Genomic DNA, 22278 nt, shown 5'->3' with positions numbered 1-22278 from the left:
GTTTGGATAGAAGATGTGCATAGAGTTTTTTGTCATGAGCTATTAGGGTTTCCGAGTACATTCATTATCCATATCAATCCGACAACACTGCACGGCAACACGGTTTAGAAGATCCTGAAAGCCATGTCAGTTATTGGTTGAAATTGTTTGAGTTCAGCTACATTTGCTGGAAGTTAAAGTAAAATCATTGTGGGAAATAAATAGGTCCACTGCATCGCTATTCGTTAGATGGAAGTGCTTGGTGAGTACTTATCTGGACATACAGTTCCTTTGTGACGTTCTTTTCACTCTCTTTGCTCTCTGGGCAGCAACACTTTGTTCCTATTACTTGACCCCTCATGTACCCCTCTACACAACACACACAAACACCCACCCACACATTAGAGAGAAAACCAGGAGGTCTGGTTTGCACTAAAATCTTCCTAATGGATCATTATTTTCCTGTTTCATTGTATATACTGTATAGCAACATACATGTTTGGATAGTCGTTGCCTCCTTGCATGGTTGAGCTAGCTTCAAGCTAATGCGAACCATGTTTTGTGGCTTTCCAGGAGGGTTTCATGTTTGATTCCAAATGTGATCATAACATATAATGATTTACTAAGATAAAAGACAGAAAGACAAAGCGAGAGAAAGTCAACTTATGCCAGATAATAACTGAGCTCAAATGACACTGAAGCTAAACATGCAGTGTTGTTTTGGATCAACAGCTGGGTAGAAAAGACATAACATACATTTCAGGTGCTCCCTTTTTAGGTCAACATTCAACTCCTTCTTTAAACCTCTTCTCTTTCAATCAAAAGCACTCGGCCACTGATAACCCAGACACTTTATCTTCACGGACGCAGGCACAAATAATTTGTTATTCAAAATTGCATAGTTTATTTTTTTGTGCTTGGCACATATTAGATCATTGGGGACAAAATTAGTATTTTACATATAAAGTTATAAATGCATATTATGTAAAAGCATATTCTGCCAACAATGTAATATGATGTTTACAAAAACAATAGCATATGTAAAAAAAAAAAACTCCAAAAAACATTCAGTGTGACAATCTTCAAATTTGGCAATCAAGGTTGTACGTAACATGATTAACACAGATCTCATATTTTTTTGCATAAAGCACATGCAAGGTGTGTCTCTTCTTATGAAATGAATAAACCAACAATAATCCTCAACAGAGCACGAAAGAAGATATGAGAAGGGAAGGCACTTGCTGCCACATGTTGAAAACACTGCAGCTCTGAACAACCCATGTATGTGTCGACTTCTCTTCAAATCTTGTACTTCACCTTTCCAATCTCACTTATGACACAGATATGCTGGAGGGAGGAAGAGAAAGAGTGTTGTTCCCCTCAGTCAGATGTTAAATCATGCGAGCAACACTTTGATCGTTTATAGACCGTCACTGAAATATGTTTTAATCCCCCATGTTTACAGAACATAAATTAGTAATTTGTAGTGTTTATCTATCTGCTGGAGTGTTGAAATACCACGGTGATGACGAGCCCTCAGAAGATAAATGTTTTGAGCTGATTAGAGATTGTGGAGGGATGTGAATTTGGGAAAGCAAGGTCAGACTTTCCCCATATGACAGGAATCATCTCGCCTCTCCATTATGCTAGTGGACTGAACTTTACATAATTTAAAGATGAAAAGTTAAAGATGAAAAGGTCAATCTCAAACTGATAAATGAACACATCCTTGATAACAATCATATGACTGTACTGATATGTAGCATGTGCTAACTGGTAATACTAATAGTCGTTAAGTGGGGAATTAAGATGACTCACTCCGCCAGATAAGCAGATCCTAACCCTAACATTCCTTTCTTCACCTTCCTTCCAATTTCTGTAATGAACACACACACACACACACACACACACACACACACACACACACACACACACACACACACACACACACACACACACACACACACACACACACACACACACACACACACACACAAAAATGCACACACAAAAATACACACACACACAGAGGATACCTGGGTGAGTTTAGATTTCAGGGAGAGAAGTGTCTCTTTGACTATGTTTACTCTCAGCTCCCGGCTCTTTCATCCCTTTCAAACAGCTCTTTAAACTAAAAGGTCATGTGTAGTTCAGAAATAAAAGTAGAGCCTTACATTCAGGTCACGGAAATACTCGTTGTAGTCCAAAGCATAGCCCACGACAAAACGGTTGGGAATTTCAAACCCCACATCTGTTGAGATAAATACAGACACAGAAAATTAGATATGTGTAGAGATGGCCTGAATAAACTATAAATTCAAACTTGAGTCAGTGCAAGGGGTTATATCAGGTCTGTATAACAGAGAATCTTCTTGAAAAGTCTCACGATCAAGCACCAACCACAAACAAAGAACCTTGAAATGATTTAAACATAGAACATTTAAAATGCTACCTCATTCAAAACCACCTGGGCTTTAGACTGAGATATGAGTAACATGACATGTACAGTATAAATCTTGATCTGACGGCTGAATGAAGGATGAGTGACATCCCGGATGGCATTAAACAGATATGCACTTACAGTCTGGAAGGCTTCCAACCACATTAGAGACCCTTTTCACCAGCAGACTGAAATAGACATGACAGTACAAGCATTAACGAAGCTAATATCCACAATAATTTGCAAGGAATCATGCAGAAGAGATTTGAACTCGGATTTTAAAAAATGTACAGTGAAACTACATAAGCAGTTAATGACTAGATTATAGTGAAGCTGGCGATAGGGTAGCTATTCTTATCATTGAGACAGGAAAAACACTGATTACGGAAGCTTCAAAGGGGGAAACTAAGGGCAAACAGTACAGTACCTATACCATTCTAAATCAAAACAATATTGTGCAATACATATGGATTGATTTATGAAAAAAATGCAATACTAACAGAGTTGTATTCAAGCAATGAAACACAATTGCAAACTTTACATAAAACAGAAGACAAATTCAAGTTGAAGTATGGTGACTGGAGGCATGCATATCTATAGTCCCTGCTGTAACTACGGAAGAGTGACATCTTGTTCCTGTGACAGCCCCCCCCCGTGGACATGGAGAGCTCTGACAGACTGACTCACCCGGCGACCTTTACCATCTTGGGTTCAAAGGCCTCCACATGCTTCAGAAGGGCCTTCATTGTCTTTCCTGTGTCGACTATAGCCTAGAGGCAGGGGAAAGAAGAGGGATAGAGGGAGGGCCATAAATGTGGACTGCTCTCAGAAGAGAATGGATCACAATAGAAAATCAACCAATAACATGCAGTATGCTATAACGTAAATTAATCCATATAGATTTTCTACAGATGTCAAATTGTTCCTTGAGTTCTGAGATTAAGAACTACACGAATTATATAGAAGTACAGAATGCAATGTGACAAAATTCATGCAATTGTGTATGTGTGTCACACAGCCCATCTAGAATATTGATTGAATCTTAGATGCTGTTATTCCTCTAGAGTGGGGCTAAACAGCCATCATGTGGTGAAGGCCTAGTGTTTATGCATGGATGACATCAGTCTGGAAACTTTCACATCTGAAACATCTCAAAGGGAGGAAAAAAATACAAAAAAGAGAGGTCTGGCCTATGTGCACCTGGAGGTTGGAGGGTAGGAGGAAAACTATTCATTTAAAGCAATTATTGCCTGTATGCAATGATAGGCATGTTATATGTTATGATGTAATCTATGCAATTTATCAATCCCTTGCCGTCTGGCTGTTATTGCATAATTTAAGACCTGATTATCAAATTAGTGAATGAGAATAAGTGTCATGCAGCAAGACAATGATCCAAAACACACAATCAACTCTACATGAAAATGGTTCAAAAGCAACCAATTTGACATTTTGCAATGGCCTAGGCAAAGTCCAGACCTAATCCCAATTAAGATGTTGTGGAAGGACTTGAAACAAGCAGTTCATGCTTGAAAACCCACAAATGACGCTGAGTTAAAGCAGTTCTGCATGCAAGAGCCAAAATTCCTCCACAGCGATGTGAGAGACTGATCAACAACTACAGGAAGCATTTGGTTGCAGTCATTGCAGCTAAAGGTGGCACAACCAGTTATTGAGTGTAAAGGAGCAATTCCTTTTTCACACAAGTGGAATTGGATGTTGCATAACTTTGTTAATGAAATAAAATAAGTATATATATTTTTTTGTGAACTTATGTTCCCTTTATCTAATATTAGGTTTTGGTTGAAGATCTGATAACATTCAGTATCAAAATCATGTAAAAATAAAGAAAATTAGTAAGTGGGCAAATACTTTTTCACGGAACTGTACTTTGTAAACAACAGGAGTGGACTAACAGTGAAATGCTTACATAAGGGCCCTTCCCAACAATACAGAGAGAAATAATTTAAAAAGTCAAACACGTAATAATAGATACACAATGAGTAACGATAACTTGGCTATGTACAATTGGTACCAATACCGAGTCGAAGTGCAGGAGTACGAGGTAATTGAGGTAGACCCTGCATGTACATATAATTAGGAATAAAGTGACAGATAATAAACAGTAGCAGCAGCTGATGTGATGAGTCAAAAACGTTAGTGCATAAAGGGTCAATGCAGATAGTTAACCAAATAGCTACCCAGACTGTTTAACTAACTAACTATTTAGCAGTCTTATAGCTTGTGGGTGGAAGCTGTTCAAGGTCCTGTTGATTCCAGACTTGGTGCATCGGTACTGCTTGCCTTGCAGTAGCAGAGTGAACAGTCTATGACTTGGGTGGCTGGAGTCTTTGACAATTTTTATCAACTTTATTCAAGGCTTCAAGGCAAATTCAAGGCATTTGCAATACTGTACCGTGAGATGATGCAGTCACTTACCTCTACAATCAAGACATTCTTTGTGCCATGTAAAAAAAAAAAAGAGACAAACCCATTTTTAATATCTCTGAACTGAAACATCACAACTTCCATTCAAACATGGGGGAAAATACTTGGGAGTTTGACTTCTCATTTCTTAGACTGTAGCTATAGTGACAATCTTGGATCTAATTTTAGTCCCTTAGAGACACACAGACATGTCATTATACTCCCTCATAATGTACGGTTGTTCCTAACATTGAGCCAAAGGCCCTTCCAAATGTCTTAGACAGTAAAGATAATTACAGTTGGACACTTTCTCTGGTGCAGGGGTTCAAATGACAGCTTTTTCCCCGTTGGCTGTGTATGAGGCTCTTTGTCTGGCTGGTGGAGTGTATCTATGGTTTGAGGCGAGTGCTCTGAGAGAATGCAGGCAGGAGGCCAATGTTGTGGGCCTACACGCTACACCTGAACCGTGTTATGTAACGCTATGAACAGGGAGTAAGGATACGTAACTATGCTGAACAAAAATATAAACGCAACAGCAACAATTTCAATGATTTTACTGAGTTACAGTTCATATGAGGAAATCAGTCAATGGAAATTCATTCCTTAGGCCCTAATCTATGGATTTTACGACTGGGAATAGAGATATGCATCTGTTGGTCACAGATACCTTGAAAAAAATGGGCCTCATGATGGGCCTCAGGATCTCGTCACAGTATTTTTGCTATCGATAAAATGCAATTGTGTTTGTTGTCCGTAGCCCCACCGCCACCATGGGGCACTCTGTTCACAACGTTGACATCAGCAAACCACTCGCGCACATGACGCTATAAACATGGTCTGCAGTTGTGAGGTTGGTTGGTTGTAGTGACAAATTCTCTAAAACTACATTGGAAGCGGCTTATGGTAAAGAAATGAACATTAAACTTTCTGGCAACAGCTATGCTGGACAATCCTGCAGTCAACATGCCAATTCCACGCGCCCTCAAACCTTGAGACATCTGTGGCAATGTGTTGTGTGACAAAACGACACATTTTAGAGTGGCGTTTTCGTTTCCCCAGCACAAGGTGCACCTGTGTAATGTTCATGCTGTTTAATCAGTTTCTTGATATGCAACACTTGTCAGGTGGATGGATTATCTTGGCAAAGGAGAAATGTTCACTAACAGGGATGTAAACAACTTTGTACACAACATTTGAGAGAAATAAGCTTTTTGTGAGTATGGAACATTTCTGGGATCTTTTATTTTAGCTCATGAAACATGGGACCAACACTTTACATGTTGCATTTATATTTTTGTTTAGTGTAGTAGAGAGAGAGAGAGAGAACATGGAAACCTTGAGCAGAACTAACTTGCTTTGCCACATGGAAAAGATGTGCACAAAACAGCCTCAAACAACCACATTAGTGATTTTTATATGACCTTATTCGATATGGATTACATTTCCCCTCAAGAATGTTAAAGATACGAAACACAAACACTTGGAGGTAATAGGTGCATTATTCTACCAGACAATGTGCTACATCATTCTAACCCCCTCCACTACTCCCAAAGGCTTGTGCCCTCATACTGCTATCTGTTCTTTTGCTGAAATCCCAAATAGAATCCTGTACATGCCTCCCTTCTGTTGATGATGGACTGGGAAGGGAGGTAGGCTATAGAAACTCGACCCCATGCAGAGATTCCTGCAAAATCAAGTCATTTGACAGATCTGTTCTTGAACCTATCCAGCCAACCTCCCAACTTACATATTTGCAGCAGTGTTATGCATTTTAACTTTAACACTCCTCGCCTTTCCATGATGACATTTGGGATTAGGAAAAGCAAGTGCTGTAAATGGTATGCCATTGCCAATATGCTAGTTGACGGTTGGCCAGAGTCCATGTGCCTAATAACTAGCACCCCTTATGACTGGCACATGCCCCACTGACTGGCACCACTCAGCTGTGCCATGGGGTGACGGCATGACGCTGAGATGGCAGCCATTTAGTGAAGATTGATGTCAGCCATCTAGTTACCCTTAGTGAAGATTAATGTTCCTGACTTGTGTAAATTTGCTGGGTTAGACAGACAGGTATTCTTGTTGACCTCCTAACCCTAAGCAAAAACAAATCTTAGGTAAGGTTTTTGCCATTTTCAGTTTTATGTAAAAAAAAAAAAAAAAAAACTTCTCATGACATTGTCTGCTGTCCTCTTCTGACTCCTAAAATATACCTTGCTACTGAAATAGAGACAGTAACTATGTGCTGTAAGACTACATTCTATCTAGATGGGGGCGTCAATTCCAACACCACTCACATGACCACCCTCTTGAGCACCCTTGACTTAAACTCCATTAAATATTTCATATGGGGTAGGTTACAGTGTGGGGTGGATGATGGTCCACCAAAACCCTATTTTTCATCGTCAAGTATTTCCTCAGAAAGAGGATATTCCTGGTGCAACCATTCCTGTACTGTCCACAGGACTAGATTAGTGATTCATTCTCAACCTGGTGATGGCTGCACCACACTGACAAAGTGACTCTTATGAAGGGTACACAAAGAGGACGGTTGTCGGGGAAGACCCAAAAATGTATGACGCGCCGAATGAACGCAGGATGACACCCAGTCACTGGGTTCACTCTCTTTGCTCCAGTCCAGAAATGTAGTTCAGTAGACACAGTTTTACACAGGAATGTCTAAAACGGTCTGTCTCTTATGGAAGGACCTAGCCCTTGCCTCACGCCATAGAGTCAAAAGATGTATTTTCATTAAATGGATCTACTATGCCTTGTGGTGATATGTTGGGACCACTCCTTAGACATAGAGGGCCACACCTATGTGAAATATACCAGGGTAGTTCATCCTTCAGCTCTATCTTCTTATATCTTCTTATAGATCGTATACCTTATCTGAATATGTCTTTAAAGTGTGTATGTGTCTTTCCCTTTCTTCCTTCACCACCCAAATGAGCACACTGATGCATTTCCAAGAGCTTTGTCGACACTCAACAGCAGAGCTGAGAGTTCCCCCTTGTGGCTAGTTATGACCTTATATCAAAAACGTTCTTAATGTTCAAATTCTTTAGAACAAAGTGCATCTGAATGCATAGAATCTAATTTCCCAGAGAGGGATAAAAATGGAAAGATTATTTACAGAAAGAAATATGGTTTGAACAAATGTCCATATAAAATCATTACAATTTATTTAGGCACGTACATACCTTGCCTCGTAGAACAGATAGATCTTGACTACCTATTATGTGCAGGTCCTCTGTTGATTGGTCATTCTAGAGAAGAAGAAAAAAACTTTCTTGAGTGTGTGAACAGTCACCATTCTGTCCTGGACAGAGGCAAGACACAGATAACCTGACAGAGATGTCCCCAAACATGACATCCAGGATGACTACGCTGCACAGAGCAGGGAATTTTCCATGACAGTGACTGTCTGGTGTCTACGTAATCACTATCATTTAGACAGTGAGGCTTTAGATGGAATGGAAAAAGGCGATAATGAAGGGCAGTAACAATGGAGAAAATACAGACACTCAGGTCAGCTCAATTCTACCATCATGCTGGAGTCAGATATTTCAGATGCTGAGTTAGCCAAAATACAAAATCCCAAGTGAAAGGGAAAGGGGATATCAAGTCAGTTGCACAACGGAATGCATTCAACTGAAATTGGTCTTGCACATTTAACCCCTCAATCAGAAATGTGTGGAGGGCTGCCTTAAATCGATGTGACTTAAATGCATGGCCTTTCATAGGAGTATAGAGAACAATGAGGGAACTGAAAAAGTAATCATTTACAATCATTTCTCATTTCACGTTTCATTTCCTTAAACTAATTTCCTAACGCTCATATCGAAGCATCCTAAAGTACACTATATATACAAAGGTATGTGGACACCCCTTCAAATTTGTGGATTCGGCTATTTCAGCCACACCCGTTGCTGACAGGTATATAAAATCGAGCACACAGCCATGCAATCTCTATAGACAAACATTGGCAGTAGAATGGCCCGTACTGAAGGCACCGTCATAGGATGCCACAATTCCAACAAGTCAGTTCGTCAAATTTCTGCCCTGCTCGAGCTGTCCCGGTCAACTGTAAGTGCTGTTATTGTGAAGTGGAAACGTCTAGGAGCAACAACGGCTCAGCCGCAAAGTGGTAGGCCACAAACTCACGGAATAAGACCGCCGAGTGCTGAAGCGTGTAGCGCATAAAAATTGTCTGTCCTTGGTTGCAACACTCACTACCGAGTTCCAAACTGCCTCTGGAAGCAACGTCAGCACAATAACTGTTCGTCGGGAGCTTCATGAAATGGGTTTTAATGGCCGAGAAAGCCTAAGATCACCATGCGCAATGCCAAGCGTCGGCTGTAGTGGTGCAAAGCTCGCCAACATTGGATTCTGGAGCAGTGGAAACGCGTTCTCTGCAGTGATGATTCACGCTTCACCATCTGGCAGTTTGATGGATGAATATGGGTTTGGCAGATGCCAGGATAACGCTACCTGCTCCAATGCATAGTGCCAAGTGTAAAGTAAATCGTCTGGGGCTGTTTTCATTGTTTGGGCTAGGCCCCTTAGTTCCAGTGAAGGGAAATCTTAACGCTACAGCATACAATGACATTCTAGACGATTCTGTGCTCCCAACTTTGTGGCAACAGTTTGGGGAAGGCCCTTTCCTGTTTCAGCATGACAATGCCCCCGTGCACAAAGCGAGGTCCATACAGAAATCGTTTGTCGAGATCGGTGTGGAAAAACTTGACTGGCCTGCACAGAGCCCTGACCTCAACCCCATCGAACACCGTTGGGATGAATTGGAACACCGACTGCGAGCCGAACCTAATTGCCCAACATCAGTGCCCGACCATACTAATGCTCTTTTGCCTGAATGGGAAGCAAGTCCCTGCTGCAATGTTCCAACATCTAGTGGAAAGCCTTGCCAGAAGAAGGTAGGTTATTATAGCAACAAAGTGGAGACCAACTCCAAGCAGGTGTCCACATACACTACATGACCAAAAGTATCTCAAATTGATTGTGTAGCTCAACAAAGACACTTAGAGGGAGGCCTACATATTTTTGCCTAATCCAATGAAATCCGTAAATAAAAGGAAGTGACATACATACACAGACATACTATATACACAGACAGACTATAAACTCTTCCATCTCCAAACATGAACCAATTATTAATAACAGAAACAACAGGTTGTTTTGATATCTAATTTTCCTCTCTTATGTTGAATAAGCCTTTTCCTAACTGTTCTGGTCGGAAGTCAGCGCTAAAAGATGACAATTTCGAGATTTGAATGTTATACATTGAGGATACAGCATCTGAACAGGCTTCCCAGTTGCTCTGGTGAAGGGAAGCCCAGCTGCATAAACAATACATGCTGAAGATTTCAAAGGACAAATAAATAGGATATTGAGGAACCAACCAAGGTGCTCCTCAACTACATTAAACTAGAGAACGTCATATTCATTATGTTTATCTTTAACTTCATCACAAGCGACTGATAAATGATGTGATGATAGAGCCTTTCAAAAGACTCTTAAAGAACTTGATGCACTGTTGTTCACTGTACATTATTTATACTCAATGATTGACTACTGTTGTTGTTGTTGTTGTGTGAGGGTGGGGTTACATACCAGGTAGCTCTTAAGCCTAATAAACTCCACTCTGGTCTCCAGGTGCTTGTTGGAGTTGCGGCATTGTACCTTAATGAACTCCACCAGGTCGGAACAGAACTTGTACCCTCCCTTCAGTACACACAGCACCACCATGTCATGATCCCCAATGTCATCCATGATGTGTCGGGCCAGGCGCTCCGTCCTACAGTACAAATCATGTTAATCCTTCCCAGGAAATCACAATTACATAGACAGAGCAGTGTGTGTGTGTGTAATTACATTTCGGGGTCACATGATACCAGAGTTGATGCTTTATCACTAATTGCCAAGGCATGCAGTGTGTATGATGTGCACACACACACACACACACACACACACACAAACACACACACACACACACACACACACACACACACACACACACACACACACACACATACACACAATGGTATTGTTTATTGTGTACTTTCAATACAGTTTGTGTACTTTCAATGACTTCTTGAAGTCCTCCAAGCCTCCCTGGTTGGTAAAAATTTGGCACGAACCAGCATTCCTTTCCACATGGGGTAGAAAACCTGAACTGTGAACCCAGGCCAATAAGTGCACCAGGAGAAGACCAATAAAGTGGATCAAGTTAAGTGATAAAGATAAAAACGGGGGTGCTGGCCTCCCGGATGGCGCAGTGGTCTAACGCACTGCATCGCAGTGCTAGCTGTGCTCCCAGAGACTCTGGGTTCGAGCCCAGGCTCTGTCGCAGCCGGCCGCGACCGGAAGGTCCATGGGGCGACGCACAATTGGCCTAGCGTCGTCCGGGTCCGGGTCCTTGTCTCATCGCGCACTAGCGACTCCTGTGGCGGGCCGGGCGCAGTGCACGCTGACCAGGTCGCTAGGTGTACGGTGTTTCCTCCGACACATTGGTGCGGCTGGCTTCCGGGTTGGATGCGCGCTGTGTTAAGAAGCAGTGCGGCTTGGTTGGGTTGTGTGTCGGAGGACGCATGGCTCTCACTCTCCGTCTCTCCCGAGCCCGTACGGGAGTTGTAGCGATGAGACAAGACAGTAACTACTAATAATTGGGGAGCAAAAGGGGGTAAAAAAACGGGGGTGCTATTTCTATTTAAGATCATCCTTTAAGCACAGTAATGTAGTAACGTATGTTCCATATTGTAAACTACAACAACATAAATAGAATGGTAGATTGGCTTCTGATCACCTCAGCAAGTTGGTGAAAAGGTTTGTATGAATTTCCTCCAGATTATAAAATAAATATTACCTGTCCATGATAACCCCATGTGGAATGTAGACACTCTCTATATCTTCGCGGTAATGCTCTGGATAAGTGAAGAGCTCTAAACTGTATCCGGGCCAATCATCTTTAATCTAAGATATGATTAACAAAGATAAGAAACACTTGCAAAATTATGATACATTTATTCACGAAATATTACCATAGGGTATATCTGTAAGTAGCCTATCAATTTAAAAAGTTCATGATCTGAAGACAGTGCTTGATCAACTGAAATCAGCTCCAACAAGTTACTCAAGAAAACAAATCATGATAGGATAAATATTGGTATATTACAATAGACCACTACAAAACAAAGTCTGAAGCTATTTACCACAATTCCGCCTTCCATTCCTGTGGCTCTGGATGGAACGCATTCTGCCATGATGTTTTTCCGCGATGACAGACAGTTGAAGTAAAACTTCAGTCAGCAGACTGAAGTGGAGCGAACAAATTACTACAATCACAAGCAAGATAACGGTGAAGTAAGTGTTCCTCGAAGTAACTGACAACTTCTCCACTTTATAAAGAGAGAATATTTGTGCAATTTTAGGCTGAAACTCAAAACTAGCCAACAAGTCAAGCATGCTGTGGTCATGCTAAAGTCATTAGTGTGACTATAAAGAGGTGGTTGTTGTTTTCCAGTCCTTCTGAATAAACCACCGAATGGCACAATTAGATCCACGGGGGTGGATAATCAGCTGCACGGGATTTCATGTAGTAGTTTTCCTGTAGGCACGGATGCTTGCTAAAAAGGAAAAGTTAATCATTTGGCTCAAGAAACTGTGGCAAAGGACCAGATAAGTATAGGCTCATTCAAGGCTCTTGTACAATGACCTACAAGGATTACATCATGACGTAGTATGTAGTAATATTTATAAACTGTTGTAAGCAGATTTTCACAAATATATTTAAATATAGTGCAGAGTTAATTTAGTTTACCAAAACAATGTGAAATCATAGACAGGCAGTGAGAGGGATATGACAATTTGCCAGACAATGTCATATCTAGCACTCAGGGCATATGGTTTTTTTCCTCACTGAATATCTGTTTACAATTCTGGCATTTGCCATTGAGACTTAAGAGGTGTCATGTGTGTTAGTTGTTGTTGACGATGTAGATGGTCTTGTATCGCTTGATGAGGTCAATGTCCCTCTCCAGCTGCTTCATCTCCAGCTCCAGACGCTCCTTGCAGTACTTCTTGGAGGTGGTGTCCATGACAACAGAGTCCCTGGTACTGATGGTGCAGCTCCCCCAGTTCTTCTTCAAGCCCCAGACAGAGAATGACCCATCAATAACACAGGCAAGGGAGATGAGCTTTCCATTCTTGCTCAAGAACAATTAATTATCAATAAGCCCATGTATGTCAGTGTAATGGGAATGTCTTTCTGGGAAATGTCATTTTTAAACCCCTTTGAATGTATGCTGGTGCTTAACAGAATTTGTAAGCCTATTCATCATTTGATTGATCAAATATTGAACCTTATCTAAATGACTGATCAGCTAAAACACATATATTAATATAATGCATCTTTATGATCTATTCTAGGACAGATTCTATTGGCTTGGTTCTAAGGACCTATGTGGTTTACCTGTGTGATGTTTTTTTCACTCATCCTCAGAGAGCTGTATAATGGCACCCTGTCTCATGCTGTCACACCTGTCCTTGTGATTGTCCCCCCCCCCCCATCTTCCCCATTATCCCCTGTGTATTTATACCTGTGTTCTCTGTTTGTCTGTTGCCAGTTCGTCTTGTTTTTCAAGTCAACCAGTGTTTTTGTTCTTGGCTCCTGCTTTTCCCAGTCTCTCTTTTTCTCGTCCTCCTGGTTTTGACCCTTGCCTATCCTGACTCTGAGCCCGCCTGCCTGACCACTCTGCCTGTCCCTGAGCCGGCCTGCCGACCTGTACCTTGCCCCACCTCTGAATTGTTGACCTCTGCCTACCCTGAGCCTGCCTGCCGTCCAGTACCGTTGCCCCACCTCTGGTTTACTTACCCCTGCCTGCCCCTGTTAGAATATTAAACCATTGTCAATTCAATGTGTCTGCATCTGGGTCTTACCTTGATTCCTGATACATGCGCTCATTGACATAGCTCTCATACTTGTCCTGAACCCTCCTCACCTCATCAGCATGCTGCTGCAGGTACTCAGGGTTCTTTCCAAAGTCCTAAGGAGAGGATAGGCAAATAGTTATGTTGGGTGCCTCTTCAGTTCAATTTAAATTGATTGAGTGTCCAGTCTTGGTGCAATAAGCGTCTTTTCTTTGACTAGCACTACAAATTCACTACCTGCTTGACAGACAAAGTGAAAGCAGTCTTTTCATATGTAGTGAAAAGCTCACGTTTTTCTTGATGTACTTTGGGACCAGTCCTGAATTTTCCAGGAGCTGTTTGTCTCCAGTTTTAGTGTCGGTGTAGATAGGCTGTGGCTTCCTTAGCACTGCCATGATGTTCTCAAAGAGCTCCCGAGTTGCGCAGCGGTCTAAGGCACTGCATCTCCATGTTAGAGGCATCCCTACAGACCCTGGTTCGATCCTGCCGTGATTGGCAGTCCCATAGGGCGGCACACAATTAGCCCAGGGCAATCCAGGTTAGGGGAGGGTTTGGTCAGGGTAGGCCGTCATTGTAAAATATGAAGTTGTTCTTCACTGACTTGTCTAGTTTAATAAAATAAAAAAAGGCATATGTCTTTACAAAGTCCTTTTTGGAGTGAATACCCATAATTCGATTGTCTGCTTTGGCCGCCATTTGTGTTTTCTTGAAAGTATCATACAAATGTGAAAAAGTTTTTCTAGTGGTGTCAAAATATAAACACAGAATTAGATTTAGGAAATGACCTCAAGTGATATTGAGATGTAATCTCGCCCTATTGCTTACTTTCAGTAAGTTTGGGTTCCTTGGAGTGCTCGAGCAGATATTTCTCTGGAGAGGGCACTTCTACTTTTGTTGGCCCCAGTCTTGTTTGGAGCCTTATTCATACTTTTCGCATGCTTAACTTGTGCCCTAAACGTTGATATAACTTGACAATGGAATAATAAAAGATAAGATAGATATAGTACAGTAGCTAGATCATTTCAGGACATGAGTGCAAAAATCAGTCAGAAGCCCTGTGCACAGTGGTGCAGTTTTTTTCAAGGTGTAGGTTGTGGCAACAAAGTATCCCCACACATTCCCAATCCCCCACACAGAAACATAGGTTTAAGAAAAATACAAATTAAGCTAGCTAACGTTAGATACAGTAGATTTGCCCATGGGCTGTGTGCAATGCAAATAAGTTTACATAGCTAGCTAACGTTATACAGTTACTTTGTTAGCTATTAGTAGTTCACAGTGTGGGAAGAATATTCATCTTGTTTCTACCTTTCCTGATAAAGTGAGAGGTAAAATCCTCCATCTAAGATTTGAATGCAATCTGCGTTTTATCTGTTTTGCCTTCTCCCCGTTTACATGTAACACGGTACTTACGAAATACAGTTTGTCCCTTCACTTTTCCCGTACAATGTGTGACAATGCGAAAACAATGCCATATACAGTGATTCGAGTTGTGGCCAATGAATAATGGTAAAAGGCCAGCAACACTCCGTATTATTCAGAGCGCAATTAAATGACACCATAATACATTCTTCAGACCCCACCGAGTATTCCCTACAATAATCTTACTGTGGCACCTACAATATTTTTCGCTCAAAAACCAATATTTATTCCATATAAAGTGATTCACATTGTGGCCTCCAATGGAATGGGTGGAGCAAAAGGCCACCCTCATTTCTTTGACCTTGGAACATGTTTTAAAACATACATTGAATGCAAATGTCACTTAAATATGAACGAATATGATTCATTGTTACTGTTTAGACAATCATTTGTAATATACTGTATAATTAATAATACAGGTAATTGACACTTTTCTACTATTACGTAGGGGACATGTATTTCGAAAATTTCCGAAATTCCGTGACCCGGAAGTTCCTTTTTAGTGTTGCTGACGAGAAGCTTAAGTTGAACGTGGCTGACATTGGTTTACTTTCATCAGCTCTTTCTTTACTCCAATAATTAAACGTTACTAGCTAAGATACTGTAAAAAATATAATCCAGGTAGGCCTAGTGTATAAAATATATTAAAAGTCATTATCGACTGATGCATGCGTCACGTGATATCAGAGAGCAATCCCTTCATGATATAAAAGTTGCTGTAGCAAGCTAGGTACAGTAGCTATCTAAATAACCTATCTAGATAGAAACAGTAGATAGGTCAACGAAATTATTTCCAAAGATATGTGTTAAACAGAATAGTATTTTAGAAGACAGAAATGTCAGTATGAGCCCTATCGGGTCTATTTAGCCCTTGATCATGACTCAGTTCCATTACATTACACAAGTCTTTTGACGAAGGCGGCTTCTTCAGTGGGGTGTTTTGTTAAGATACCTGACGCTCGATCTGAAGATTAATTAACACGCATTGCTTGCGGTACGGTATTGGAAGCATAAGGACCTTATCTTTCATATCAGCGAGAAATAATCATTAAAAAAGGCTAAATAAACCCCTTGATAGGGTGGTTTGTGTTCCCATACTGCCATATCACCATGTTACAGCGCTTGTTTACAGAAAACAGGAGCGACCACGTGCTAATTAGCTTTATCGCATGCTCAGAAGTGTAGCAGAAATGTAGTTTCGTTGGATGGAGGCATGCATCCATAGCTGTATGGATCTGTGCAAAATTGCTACAGTAAGTGTATCTTTTTTATTTGATGGGTTCTTCCTCGCGGATGAAAGATAACTGCTATATGTTTCGAAAGCCTTGTCACAAGCGATGATTATTGACGTTTCTTAACTTTAAGTATGCACTATGCAGAAATCGCTCAACCATTTCGGTGTTGCTAAAATTCTAATATTTAGCCTAATTCCAGTTTGTGACAAAACAAGCTAGTATAATGTGGAGTATCATTGTACCATCTAAACTGTTGTGAAATGTCTGTTACATAACCAAAAATATTGTATTTTCAGTTGTTTTGAAGCTGGTGTACAACACCAAAAGTAAAATATGGAAAAACAAAACTCAACAGGAAGCATAGAAATAGCACACACACAACAGATCTACCGCTTCGCACACTTGCTTTCAATGAGATTGACAGATCTATTTCTATGTTAGTTTCGTTGGGTCCCCCAAAAAGTTACATATTGTAACCCAGCATTGGGATTGTTCTTATGGACAGAGCTAATTGACTACCACAGTATGAGTCATTAAACCCAGAGATGGTTCCAATTGTTTATCCGCCATACATTTTTCCATCTTGGATTTTAGAACTACTTCATATAAGGTCTGTGTTTCGTGTAGGCTTATCCTGCCTTGACGTTTTGATAACCGAGCAAATCGCTCTAGGACAAGGTAACTTTTATCAATAATTAGCAATGCACATTTTTGAGTAAATTGAGGCTAATATATTGATAAAAACGCACCCTGCCCGAGAAAGAATTACACGGCTATCAAAACGTCACAAGGTAAGCCTACACAATTAATTGTAATTTCTTTGTAAAGTGAATGGCGGAAAAACCATTGGAACCATTTGTGTTTTTATGGGTATTATGATGCGTCCACTGTGACGGACTATAGCTGAGAACTGTAGGGAGAAGGCAGAATGCCGCTTAGTGTTTGATAGCTAGGGTCTATTCATCTTTTTAAAATATTTAAAATCATATTCTTCACCAACCATCTCCCTGACTACCTTCCTCTGATCCAAGTCATGAACTGTCCCTCTCCACCTTTGGCACTCAAAGACTTGGCCTGTATTGGTTGACTCTATAGTTAGGTCAACCAATACATAATCATGAGTAGTCTAACTATACAGTAGCTAGGCTACTCATGATGATGTATTGGTTGACCTAACTATACAGTTGCTAGGCTACTCATGATGATGTATTGCTTGTTTGTGTTTTGGCTTTTGAAGCACTTTGAGGTTATGAAAAGGGCAATAGAACATGTGTAAATTATTATTCACACTGGTCTAGTAACTTAGCTACAGCTAAACCTAGTAACTGTTCAAATACTATAGCCAGGATAGATTGTTATCAACATGTACAGTAGCTACATACATTTTACATTTCAACAGCTCCTAACAAGGAACTTACGTCACTGAACATATTGCCTGTTATTATTTGATGTCATTAACCCTGTACAATCAGTCTTATCTTATCTGTCTTACAGATTTGACATAACAACCACATCAAAATGCTTCCAGTAGCCTACTGTCAAAGGGTGAAAATGTTTATAGCGATGGAAGTGTTGAACAACACACGGCAGCTTGCTCTGAAAGCTGTGAGATGGCGGACAAGCACAAGCCCTTTCTCAATATCCAGATCGTGGCTATCTACTGTACCCCAGATAGAGGACCGAAACATCCTGCTAATAGGTCCGCCTGGAGCAGGAAAAACCTCTGTGGGGCGTGTTGTTGCTCATAGACTGGGAGTGCCTGTCATTGACGTGGACGACCATATCCTGGAGGTGACATGGAAGATGCCGGTGGCTGACAAGCTGTCCGAGGTCGGAGATGAACGTTTCCTGGAAGAAGAGGGTCGGGCTCTTTGCAAATTTTCCACCTCTGGTAGTGTCATCTCCCTAACAGGATCCAACCCACTCCATTCTGGGGCTATGCAGCACCTCAAACGCACTGGACTGGTAGTGTATCTGGATGTAGCCACCGATGACATCATACAGAGGCTCTCCAGGATGAAAGTGAACAGGATTGTGGGCCAGGAGGCTGGGGTACCCATCAGGCAGATTCTACACTACAAGAAGCAGTTTTATGAGAAATGGCTTGACACTAGAGTGCTCTGTGGGACTGGAGATACTGTTGAGGAGATTGCAGAGAAGGTGCTTCAGGCTGTGGAGAGATACCAGAACTCGAAATCGGAGACCTTTGTGTCAACCAGGAGGGAGAATGGATCATCTAGTGAATCAAAATACTTCAGTGACGTTGTTTTAGAGGGGTTAGCTCCCGATGGTGGACTATACGTGCCCCAAAAAGGCTTTCCGAAGCTCGACGTACGAGAATGGCTAAGAATAGCAGAAATGTCCTATCCTGAACGAGCCTTAGCCATGCTTGAAAAGTGCATACACCCCATGGACATCCCTGGTACCGATCTCAGAAGAATGGTGTTCAGAGCTTACGGGGTTAACTTTGCCAGCGAGGCCATTGCACCGGTGAAACACCTAGTTCATAACCAGTTTGTGCAGGAGCTCTTCCACGGCCCCACTGCTTCCTTTAAAGACCTGGCCTTGCAGTTGATGCCTCAGCTCTTCGTCTATTGTCTCCCACAAATGTGCAACTACCTCATCCTTGTGGCAACATCCGGTGACACCGGCAGTGCAGTGCTGAGTGGGTTCGGCAACCTTCATGACCTGGACCGGCAGAGGGTCGGCGTGCTGGTGTTCTTCCCAGAGGAAGGAGTGAGTGAGATCCAGAAGCGACAGTTGACAGCCTACAAAGAGGGCAACGCCAGGGCTGTCGGTGTCCTATCCGACTTTGACTTCTGCCAGAGATCCATTAAGACCATGTTTGGGGATTCAGGTCTGACAGGGCATTTGGCTGTGGAGTATGGCACTGTCCTCAGCACTGCTAACTCCATCAATTGGGGAAGGCTGCTACCACAGGTGAGGTCCTGCTGTAAAATGACACAGTAGTACTTGTGTTTTTAAGGCTCAGAAAATGTGCTTGATGTATGTTATTTTTTTATTTCTATTATAGGGGATTAACAAATCCATCTTAATTATATACAGGGGTAGGGGTGAATACATTCTAAATTAACATTAAATGCATATAGCTATCCTAAACAATTAATTGTTTTATTTATTCATTTCATTCAGTCTAGGCTACTTAATGTCTTGGTATGTTGTTGTACAGCTCAAGTAGCATTACTTCATTACCTCCTGTTTCTCCCCAGGTGGTCTATCACGCCTCAGCATATCTAGATCTTTTCAAAGATGGGGTTATCAAGTTCGGAGAGCCCATCGATGTATGCATCCCTACCGGTAACTTTGGCAATGCCATGGCAGCCCTGTACGCAAAGCAAATGGGAATCCCGATAAGAAAAATCATCTGCGCTTCCAACCAAAACCGAATCGTTTCTGACTTTATTACGACAGGGGTGTGTGATCTCCGAAACCAGCCTCTCATTGCCTCGCTTTCCCCAGCCATAGACATCCTCAAATCCTCCAACCTGGAGAGATTTCTCTACCACACCTCAGGTGGTGATGGCTGTCTTGTTAGAGATCTGTTCACGCGCTTAGAGAAAGACCAGTACTTCAAAGTCTCTGAGTCATTGCTCCAAAAGATCCAGGAGGATGTGGTGGCTGGCTGGTGCTCTGAAGAGGAATGTCTGGCTGCCATCCTAAATGTTCACACCAAAACTGGTTACGCGATGGACACACACACCGCCGTTGCTAAGGCGGTTGCCGACCGGCTACAGGACCCATGGTGTCCAGTGGTGATCTGTTCTACAGCGCACCACGGGAAGTTTGCCCCCACCGTCCTCAAAGCGCTGCAGTGCCCGAACAACCCCTCAGATCCTGTGGACCAGCTGAGGGAGCTGGCCTCTGTAGCGTCCACACCTCGGACGCACCAAAACATGCTTCAGTGCCTGAAGGAAAACAGTAGAGGAGAACATACAGTGTGTCAAGCAGATTTCAGTGTGTTAGTGGAGGAGGTGGAATCCATGATTCAAGACTCTTTCTTGAAAGTTCTTTAGGTCTCTTTCAGATAAACAAACCGATAAAGACTCTGGGGTAGGGTGGTACTTTTTTATTTTCATTCAGTGTGTTGAGGAGGGCAGTTGAAAATGAAAGTCAACCCATGAATTAATAAATCATGAATTTCATGTGGTTTTTTTTTGTCTTATGAATTGTGCAATTGATCTCCTTATTTGACAGAATTTGGGTTTAGATGGATGTTTCTACAGCCACTGGGGATGTCATAACATAAGTCTTCTGTGCCCACTAGATGGTGATATTTACCACATGGCTCCTATGCAGCCAAGGTCCCTTCAGGTTTCATGATATGTAGTTGTGGTTCAGAAGCTCCTAACTAGCCCCAACGGCCCAATACATGAGACTAAATTGTGGAGTCATTACCTTGTGCCAAAGGAACAACTATATATAGAACTAAATATGCTTGTTCATGTTTGTTATGTAGTATGGTTTAACCCAGATGTGCTGTTTGTTACAAGCATTTCTCTACCACCCGCAATAGCATCTGCTAAACATGTGTATGCGACAAATACAATTTGATTTGCTCTTGTTTATTTTTTACAAATGTACATTCATTTCCCTTCTTTTGTATGTACTATGTTATGTAACTGTCATATTACAATCCTAAACAACACGAAGGACATACTCAGGTTGATTTTCATCTGTCCGTTTGGTATTAAATATTTGTTTGTGTGAAGTAATTTTCTCTTTTGATATGAAGGTTTTTGAGTATAGCTTCATCCACTGAATGACAGTTACACATCAGTCATAGTGATCCATAAATAAGAAATACAACTTTGCTGGGAAAATATTTCTCTAATTAACAAACCAAACTGCTCTCTGAGAATGAGTGCAATTGTATCCAGAACCAGGAGTTCCAGAACCACCCTCATCCTCCACTTCCAGAGAAGCGATGAGAATAGCTGAGGTGCTGATAAAGCAACATGGCGGATCTCTCCTCGTGACATTAAAACCTGGCTAATTAATCTCGACGAGGTTCATGGTCCAGTAATTGCTGGGGAAAGTTGGAGAGGCAGTGAGAACCTCCTATCAATGTCCACACACTCATTAACTAGGCTTCTACTAACACAGCTGGCCTTTTTTGCTGCACAAAATCCTTTTGCTGTTTGCACTATTCCGCAGCTCTTTCATACTACTACATTAGCTGTCAAGCCAAGAAATAAGAGTCAGGTTTCAAAGCTATTTACATTTGTATTTAAATGTTAAGCCTATTTTTCTGTCATTTTTACTCTCTTTTGTCTCTACCGTAGATAATTTCAGGCCCATGCCGAAATTGGTTGTGATAGCATAGTATTTCATCATGACACATGAAGAGGATAAACAATAGGGACACACAAGGAAGTGACTTTGCTTTTCCTGTTCAGGTTCCATATAGACAGAAATGGAATGAGGAAGGGCATCAGTATTGTCCCCCAAACACCTAAAAGATTAGTAGAAGATAAGTTAGTATGATGTTCAAGGTTTCAAAGTCAACTATGGTATCAGTATGACCTCATTATCAGAAGTAAACCTAGGTCCAACAACGCATGTATATTCAACCTAGGAGTGAACCAGGAAATTATCTGAAAATATAGAATGGAACATGTAATTTGCTCCACTACTATTCAAGCCTACAAATCCTCTCCCATTGTGCTGCTAACATTCGACCAGCTTAAAATAGAACTGTTCGCCATTCTGGAAGGCGACACACAATGAATGATCATTTCATGCTGGGGGACTTTCTCCTACCTCTCTCCATCTACGGTGATAGAGAGGACAGAAATGAATCCGTCT

At 41.5% G+C, this 22278-nt stretch overlaps 3 protein-coding genes across 8 annotated transcripts; 1 reads left to right on the top strand and 2 right to left on the bottom strand.

Moving 5' to 3' along the window:
* Window positions 1–859: 859 nt before the first annotated feature.
* prtfdc1a (phosphoribosyl transferase domain containing 1a) lies at window positions 860–12164 on the bottom strand. Of its 3 annotated transcripts, XM_055928930.1 has the most exons (10): window positions 12079–12164; window positions 11733–11839; window positions 10481–10664; window positions 8050–8115; window positions 4859–4876; window positions 3107–3189; window positions 2561–2607; window positions 2154–2230; window positions 1798–1855; window positions 860–1326 (listed from the first exon to the last, which is right to left on the bottom strand). In XM_055928930.1, exons 1-9 carry the CDS (start codon window positions 12127–12129, stop codon window positions 1838–1840), a joined length of 651 nt encoding a protein of 216 aa, XP_055784905.1. In that variant the 5' UTR covers window positions 12130–12164; the 3' UTR covers window positions 860–1326; window positions 1798–1837. The 3 variants fall into 3 exon arrangements, with proteins under 3 accessions (XP_055784905.1, XP_055784903.1, XP_055784904.1); XM_055928928.1 differs by lacking the exon at window positions 1798–1855; XM_055928929.1 differs by lacking the exons at window positions 1798–1855; window positions 4859–4876.
* Window positions 12165–12840: 676 nt separating this feature from the next.
* On the bottom strand, window positions 12841–15092 carry enkur (enkurin, TRPC channel interacting protein). Its single transcript, XM_055930396.1, is given in 7 exon segments — window positions 12841–12970; window positions 12972–13008; window positions 13358–13371; window positions 13805–13911; window positions 14086–14333; window positions 14621–14712; window positions 15073–15092. Coding segments are annotated over 7 exon segments (645 nt in total). The 3' UTR covers window positions 12841–12843.
* A 622-nt stretch (window positions 15093–15714) lies between these two features.
* Window positions 15715–21185, top strand: LOC129859308 (threonine synthase-like 1). Of its 4 annotated transcripts, none has more exons than XM_055928927.1 (3): window positions 15715–15838; window positions 17947–19392; window positions 19683–21185. In XM_055928927.1, the coding sequence occupies exons 2-3, from the start codon at window positions 17971–17973 to the stop codon at window positions 20484–20486; spliced, it is 2226 nt and encodes a 741-aa protein (XP_055784902.1). In that variant the 5' UTR covers window positions 15715–15838; window positions 17947–17970; the 3' UTR covers window positions 20487–21185. The 4 variants fall into 4 exon arrangements, with proteins under 4 accessions (XP_055784902.1, XP_055784900.1, XP_055784899.1 ...); XM_055928925.1 differs by having other exon boundaries at window positions 15715–16055; XM_055928924.1 differs by having other exon boundaries at window positions 15715–16470.
* Window positions 21186–22278: the final 1093 nt, after the last annotated feature.

This window comes from Salvelinus fontinalis, chromosome 7 (assembly GCF_029448725.1).
Source record: "Salvelinus fontinalis isolate EN_2023a chromosome 7, ASM2944872v1, whole genome shotgun sequence".
In the NCBI taxonomy this organism is placed as follows: Eukaryota; Metazoa; Chordata; class Actinopteri; order Salmoniformes; family Salmonidae; genus Salvelinus; species Salvelinus fontinalis.
The sequence above is the reverse complement of the archived record's forward strand: the minus strand, read 5'-3'. Positions and strand labels throughout refer to the sequence as shown.

What these genes read in the sequence shown, in the direction of transcription:
- LOC129859308 (XM_055928927.1), top strand. Translation starts at nt 17,971, where the DNA reads ATGCTTCCAGTAGCCTACTGTCAAAGGGTGAAAATGTTTATAGCGATG. An exon ending in GGGGAAGGCTGCTACCACAG is followed by an intron (nt 19,393 to 19,682) that starts GTGAGGTCCTGC and finishes GTTTCTCCCCAG; the next exon opens with GTGGTCTATCACGCCTCAGC.
- prtfdc1a (XM_055928928.1), bottom strand. Translation starts at nt 12,129, where the DNA reads ATGGCAGAATGCGTTCCATCCAGAGCCACAGGAATGGAAGGCGGAATT. An exon ending in GAATGGAAGGCGGAATTGTG is followed by an intron (nt 11,840 to 12,078) that starts GTAAATAGCTTC and finishes ATCATATCTTAG; the next exon opens with ATTAAAGATGATTGGCCCGG. An exon ending in TTAGGCTTAAGAGCTACCTG is followed by an intron (nt 8,116 to 10,480) that starts GTATGTAACCCC and finishes CTTCTTCTCTAG; the next exon opens with AATGACCAATCAACAGAGGA.